This window comes from Penaeus monodon, chromosome 3, assembly GCF_015228065.2.
Source record: "Penaeus monodon isolate SGIC_2016 chromosome 3, NSTDA_Pmon_1, whole genome shotgun sequence".
NCBI lineage: Eukaryota > Metazoa > Arthropoda > Malacostraca > Decapoda > Penaeidae > Penaeus > Penaeus monodon.
This window is the reverse complement of record NC_051388.1, coordinates 36894974-36902473: the sequence shown is the minus strand read 5'-3', so window position 1 is coordinate 36902473 and position 7500 is coordinate 36894974. Positions and strand designations below refer to the sequence as shown.

The 7500-nt window shown below is 41.8% G+C and overlaps 1 protein-coding gene across 1 annotated transcript in view; it reads left to right on the top strand.

Annotated features, from left to right (window-relative positions):
• Positions 1 to 3023: 3023 nt before the first annotated feature.
• The window catches only part of LOC119594432 (hemicentin-2-like), a 135451-nt gene continuing 130974 nt past the window's right edge, over positions 3024 to 7500 (top strand). Inside the window, exon 1 of the mRNA XM_037943496.1 lies at positions 3024 to 3297. Coding sequence (XP_037799424.1) covers positions 3147 to 3297 — 151 coding nt within the window. The 5' untranslated portion in view covers positions 3024 to 3146. The remainder of the gene's footprint in view (positions 3298 to 7500) is intronic.

The window sequence follows — 7500 nt, the reverse complement described above, 5'->3', positions numbered from 1 at the left end:
CTGGTGGACGCGCTAGGACAGAGAGAGATTGTGTGTGTGTGAGTGAGAGGAGAGAGACATAGAAGGGTAGAGAAAAAGAGAGAGAGAGAGAGGGGGGGGGAGTTTATGATTTATGATTAATTAATAAATTATAAATTTAGATTAATTGTCAACTATCTGGCTGAGAGAGAGAGAGAGGGAGAGACAGAGAGACAGACAGACAAAGAAAGAGTGAGAGAGAGAGATGAAAAGGGAGAGAGGAGAAAAGGGAGACACAGAGAGAGAGGGGGGGGGCAAAGAGAGAAGAGAGAGAGAGAGAGAGAGAGAGAGAGAGAGTAGTGGGCAGAAACAGAAAAATGAAAATGAAACAAGCAAGAGAAAGGTAGCAATTAAAGCAGACAGAGAGAGGAAAAGAGAAACAGAAAGAGAAAAGATACTTAAGAAAAGAGAAAAAAGAAGAGAAAAGAGAGAAAAACAGGGAGTGACAGGAAGAATCAAAGAAAAAGAAAAAGAAAGAAAAAAGAAAGAGAGAGAGATAGAAAATACAGGTACGGAGCGAGGAATATTATAGGCAGGAAAAAAAATGAAAAGTGAAAAGAAAAGAACCAGAATGGTAGGAAGACAAAGAAGAAGAAAATGAGAATAAAAAGAATAAAAAAGTAAAAGAAAGCAGAAAGATACAGCCAGGGATAGAGAAAGAAAAAAAAACAAGGAGAAGAAGAGAGAAAGATGAAGAAAAGGCGAAAAATAAAGGTAAAGAGAGAAATAGGCAGGGAGAAAAAGAATAGAAATAAGGACGGAGAGTAGAGCAGAAGGAAACGAATAAAAGGCGACAGAAAGTGAGAAAGGAAAAGAAAAAGTGAAAAAAGAAAGATGGAAAGAGACAGACAGGGTTGAGATTAAGAACGATAAAAACAGAGAGAAAGAAAAAAGTGAAAAAAGAAGCAAAAATGGATGGACAAAAAGGTAGAAAAAAAGGAAACATTCAGAGAGAAAGAAAGAAAAGGAGGAAGAAAGAGAGAGAGAGATCAAGAGACAGAAGGGGAGGCAAGCAAGCAAGAAGGAAAGGCGGACGCAAGCACGCACTCTAGTCAAGGAAGCTGCTGACTGGCTACACGTTGTGCTCGCGGTCTGGTGATGGAGGCGATGGCGGATGCTTGAATGGGGGGGGGGTCGAGGGAGGGGAAATGGGCAGCGATGGGGGGGCGTGGGGAACGGGAGGGGGGGTCCTGGGGAACGGGAGGGGGGGCGTGGGGACGGGAGGGGGGGGGCGGGGGGAACGGGAGGGGGAGGTCGTGGGGAACGGGAGGGGGAGGTCGTGGGGAACGGGAGGGGGAGGGCGTGGAGAACAGGAGGGGGGGGGCGTGGGGAACGGGAGGGGGAGGGCGTGGGGAACGGGAGGGGGAGGGCGTGGGGAACGGGAACGGGGAGGAGGGGAGAGAAGAAAGGAAAAAGTGGGAATAGAGGGTAATGGGAAGGGGAAATGAAGGAGGGAAAGGGAAACTGGAGAAGGATAGGGGAGAAAGAAGGGAGAGAGGGAGAAAGTAGACAGGAGAGGGGGAAGGAAAGGGGGAGAGGGGGAAGAGAGGGGAAGGGCAGAGGGTGAAACTGGAAGGGGGAATTAAAAGGAGGGGGAAGAAAGAGTAGGAAAAGGGGAGAGTAGAGGAGGAAAGGAGGGGAGAGGGATGAAGGGGAAAACAGGGGAGGAAGTGGGGGGGGGGAAGATTGATTGCTGTTGCACACATGTAGGGAGGTACACGAGGAGGGAGGAGGGAGGGGGGAGGGGGAGGGGACACAGGGAGGAACTCTGGCTCACCTTTCAAAGCGAAAGAGAGAGACGGGAAGGCGGAGCAGGTGGGTGAAAGAGAGAGAAGGGAAGACAGGAGAGAACAGAACAGAACAGAAGAGGAGAGAAAAGGAGAGGACAGATGAAAAGAGAAGAGAAGAGAGGGGAAAAGAGAAGAGAGAAGAAAATGGAACAGAAAAGAGGAAAAGAGAAGAGAAGAAAATAGGAGAGAAGCGAGAGAGAGAGAGAATGAGAGAGAGAGAGAGAGAGAGAGAGAGAGAGAGAGAGAGAGAGAGAGAGAGAGAGAGAGAGAGAGAGAGAGAGAGAGAGAGAGAGAGGAAAAGACCGAGAGAAAAAGAGCGATTGGGTTTCAGGTTGTGGTCTCGGCTCATCAAATGTTTATCTCGCCATCGGATAAGATGTCTCCCGATAAGTACCTTTCTATGAGTAAAGAATGAGCGTCGTTATCAAGACATCGCCGCGTGCACACAACGCATGCGCTGCGAGAAAAAGTTGCGTGTGTGCGTGAGTGTGTGCGTGTATCTGTATGTGCGTGTGTGTGTGTGAGCGCGCGATTGTGCCCTTCAACCTGATCTCAGTTTTCGCTCAGCCTTCGGAAGGGGAGGACGTGCCGGCCCGCTCTCCCGCGCGTCTCGGTCCCTCGCTAGCGCCTTACCCTCGTCCCAGAAACGTAGAGATCCGTCGTGGAAAACTTCTCATATCTCATACATACTTTTCCCCGGCGAGAGTTCGAGGTTTTTGAAATGCATATATTCATGTAAATATTGAATAATTTCGTCTCGTAGATCTTTTGTTGCTTTTTTTTTTTAAAGGATATTGCAAAGCATACCTTTTCTGGTACTTTTTCCTCCCAAGTATTGGTACTCTCGACCCGGGTTTTGTGGTATGCTCGGTGCTGCTTGGAGGAAATAGAGAAAGGGAGAGAGAAAAAGAGGATGAGAATTGTGAGAAGGAAGACCGGTGTCATGTGTGATGAAGTAATGATGATGAAATTGTTCACGAAGACCGTAAAAAAGTATTCACGTTGATTAAGATTTAAAACGACGACAAACTTGACGGTAATATTTTCAGCGTGATTTAGAAATACGTAAGAGAAGGAAGGGAAAGAAGGGAGAAGAGAGAGATAAGGTGGAAATAAGAAAGAGAGAGAAGGAAAGAGAAATCAAAGGAAAATAATATTTAATAGGAAAAAAACAAATGAATACAGAGAGAAAGAGAAATATAGAGATAAATGGATAAATCAAATTAAGAAAGATATAAAACCCAAAGAAGAGAGAGAGAGATAGAAAAATAGAAAAAGAAAAGCATATAGATTAGAAACGTGTGCAGACCGACATAAACGCTCTTTCGTCCCTTGAAGATGTTCCTGGCTAGGCTGTGGAGAACTTGGACTGGCATCACTATCTTCGCTTTCCTTCTCAGCCATTCCTTCACCATCACTGCGTCGCAGGAACTGTATGATGACGTGGAAGACGAAGAAGAAACAGATCCCAATGATGAATTCAAAAACAGTAAGTTAATCATTAAGTTTGTTGTTCAGATGTATTCCTCCTTCAGTCTACGTTTTTTTGCTCTCTCTCTCTCTCTCTCTCTCTCTCTCTCTCTCTCTCTCTCTCTCTCTCTCTCTCTCTCTCTCTCTCTCTCTCTCTGTCTGTCTGTTCTCTCTCTCTCTCTCTCACACACACATTCCCTCTTTCTTTTAGCGGAATAGAAGGGAGATATTTTTCAAGTGTAAAGTTATGATATCAAGAATATGAATTACGGAAAGAGGCGTATTATGGGTGTAGAGGTAATAATACATATATTGCGGATAGAGAAGGTCACTTTCATGTGAGAGAGAGTTACAACGATGTTTCTCATAGCCAAAGCGGGTAAAGAGAATTAGATAGACGAGAGAGGTAAGGAAGATAAGGAAGATTACCCGTGCGAAGTTAGACATAAGAAGAAAGAAAAAGAAGAAGAAAAAAAAAGCGGGTGGTAGATTTGCACGTTAATACTTAATTACAAAACTTTACTGTCATTCGTCACGCAGTCATAGATCAAGATGAAGACATTAAAAAGATAAAAAAGTAAAAAACGACGGAAATTGAGACGAGGTAAAAACGAGAAACGCAAGGCAGAATGACGCCCTTTTGAACTTACCTGTCTATCTCCTACTACATCTACATATTTATGTGTCTGTCTGCCTACCTGTTTGTCTCATGAATGTAATTTCCTCTGCAATGGACAGGGCATCAATTATTCAACTATTTTTTGAAGATTATATAAACTTGTTTACTTACACGTGCAGCTGTCTCATTACATACCCATGTGTTTCGACCTACTTGTCTAATCCAATATAGAATTTGTTTGGCGGCAATGGCCGTCAACTTTATTATCAGTTTATCATTGAAGATCTTTATAAACATCTTTTTTGAAGTGGATAAAGTGGACCAGCATTAATTATCAATAAGGGCTATCGATTACGGGGCTTAGGGTCAGGCCAAGTATGTTGACTCCTATATTAACCGAGGAGCAGCTCCCAGGGTGTTTGTGCCCCTCTGCCCTGCTGTCTCGTTTCCTTGGCTTTCTTTCTATGTCTCTTACCGTCTTCTTTTATGTCACTACTTTTTTATTCTTCAAGCTTTGTTTCTCTTTTTCACTGTTTTTTCTCTTTATTGTCTTTCCGTATGTTTCTTTATCTTACTGTTTTTTGCCCTTGTTCTCTCTCTCTATCTATCTATCTATCTATCTATCTATCTATCTATCTATCTATCTATCTGTCTGTCTGTCTTTGACTTTGACTCTCTCTCTCTCTCTCTCTCTCTCTCTCTCTCTCTCTCTCTCTCTCTCTCTCTCTCTCTCTCTCTCTCTCTCTCTCTCTCTCCTCTCTCCTCTCTTCTCTCTCCTCTCTCTCTCTCTCTCTCTCTTCTCTCTCCTCTCTCTCTCTCTCTCCTCTCTCTCTCATTATTCTCTCTATATATATATTATATAATATATATATATATATATATATAATATATATACATATATATATATATATATATATATATATATATATATATATATATATATATATATATATATATATATATATAACTCTCTCCTTCCTTCCTTTCCCCCCTCGCTCCCTTCCTCCCTCGTCTTAGCTTTCTCTTCTTTGTAACAAAATAAATGAACTGCATTTTGTGTTACTGTATATGCAATATTTTCAAAATACATTCTACAAGAAGTGAACTTAGTCAACTGCGTGATGTATGTGTAACTTTGTTCATACTTCAAGTCAGAAAGGTTTTTGCACTTCATTCAAGGTGTGTTTTATGATGTTGATCTTTAATTTTTTATTATTATTTATTACTTTTGTGTAACTCCTGTAAATATCCGTGTGCGCACTCTACATTGTGCGTGTGTGTGTGTCAGAGAGAGAGAGGAGAGAGGGATATGTATATGTGTATATATATGTATATATATATATATATATATATATATATATATATATATATATATATATATATATATATATATATATATATATATATATATATATTTATATATAAATTATTATATATACACACACAGACACACCACACACACACCACACACACATAAACACATCACACACACACACACACATACACACACACACACACACACACACACACACACACACACACACACACACAACACACACACACACACACACACACACAAACACACACACACACCCACAACACACACACACACACACACACACACACACACACACACAACACACACACACACACACAACATATATATATATATATATATATATATATATATATATATATATATATATATATATATGTATATATATATATATATATGTATATCTATCTATCTATCTATCTATCTATCTATCTATCTATCTATCTATCTATCTATATATATATATATATATATATATAGAGAGAGAGAGAGGGGGGGGGAGGGACAGAGATTAACTGTGTGTATGTGTGTGTCATACAGAGAAAGAAAGAAAGAGATAGATAGAGATAGAGAGAGAGAGAGAGAGAGAGAGAGAGAGAGAGAGAGAGAGAGAGAGAGAGAGAGAGAGAGAGAGAGAGAGAGAGACAGAGAGACAGAGACAGAGAGGCGTGAAATAATGTTACTGTACATCTTATCATCATTTAAGTTCACCTCATGGAAATTCCACTCACCATGAGAGAAAAAAATGGAAAAACGTAGAATCAATACACCAGATAATAAGAACGCGTCCATCAAGAACAGAGAGCGTAGACAGTGCTGCCACCACCGTACAGATAGCGAAACTAAAAGAGATGATTTCAGGGGACAAATGACGCTGTATCTCTTAACCTATGGGGCAGATGTGCTCGTTATGCCGTTGTTTCAACTGCGTGTCTCTCGCCCTGCCGCGGCGGCAGCTCTGACTAATGACTTCCAGAAACCACGGAGAGAGAGAGAGAGAGAGAGAGAGAGAGAGAGAGAGAGAGAGAGAGAGAGAGAGAGAGAGAGAGAGAGAGAGAGAGAGAATCTCTCTCTCTCTTTCTCACTCTCTTTCTCTCTTCAAACGAGGACAGAAAAAACGACATAGCAGTATTAGGCACCATAGATCGACGGAAAGTGATACATAAAAAAAAGTCATCGGAACATATATCGAATGTAGCTCCCAGCGAGTGGTTAAGAAAGGGCTTTGCGGGCAGTTTCCTCATGTGCGAGGAAACTGTACGGGCGAGAAGGAGAGGGAAAATAAGGCTGTAAGGAGAATAAGAGTTCAAGAAGGGAGAGAAGGAGTACTTGTGGGAGGAAATACTGAGAGTTACGGGGAATAGAATGGGGAATTGTTGGGGGAAATATAGTGAGCTGTTAGGAAAAAGGTGGGATCGTGGGGGGAAATACTGAGAGCTGTGGAGAAAGAAGGGATTTTTGGGGAAAAGGATGGATTGTGGGGGGAATATTGAGAGCTGCGGGGAAACGGAAGGACAAGGCGGGGTAAAGGGATTTCATGAGAAACAGGAATTTAGAAGGTAAAATGAAAATAAGACCTACACGAAGATGAAATGAAAAGGATTTCTTTTCTTCTTCTTTGCTTTCCGTTGTTTGTGCAGGAAATGGAGGAGGGGAATGGATATCACTGAGGAAGAGAGAGAGAGAGAGAGAGAGAGAGAGAGAGAGAGAGAGAGAGAGAGAGAGAGAGAGAGAGAGAGAGAGAGAGAGAGAGAGAGAGAGAGAGAGCAGAAAAACGAATGAGAAAATTATGGACGAATATGAAGAGCAATTAATATGAAGAAAAGATCTGCAAGAATGACAACCTGCACAAGGCCGAGAAGCGTAAGAGGAGCATAACGCCAGTGAATTTAAAAATTACATCGAAATCTAAAGCCACATACACGAAAAGGAAACACTCAAACAAGAAAATAAATTATAATACGAAAAGCACCCCGAGAGCTAGAACCCAAAATAGACTTTTATGAAAAAGAGGAAAACTCGACGAAACCTGGAATAATGAGATCCGTGAGGAAAACCAGGATTAGGAAAGGGTTTTGTGGCGAAGGCTGGCAAGTGTTGCAAATCTCTTGCTTGGGGGATTCATGCGGAATGGAGTTATCACTTGTTTCTCCTCATTGCTTGTTTAGCTGGCTGTGGTGTTTCCCTTTCATTTTCGCTTTCTGTCTGTCTATCCGTTTGTTTGCGCTCTCTCTCTCTCTCTCTCTCTCTCTCTCTCTCTCTCTCTC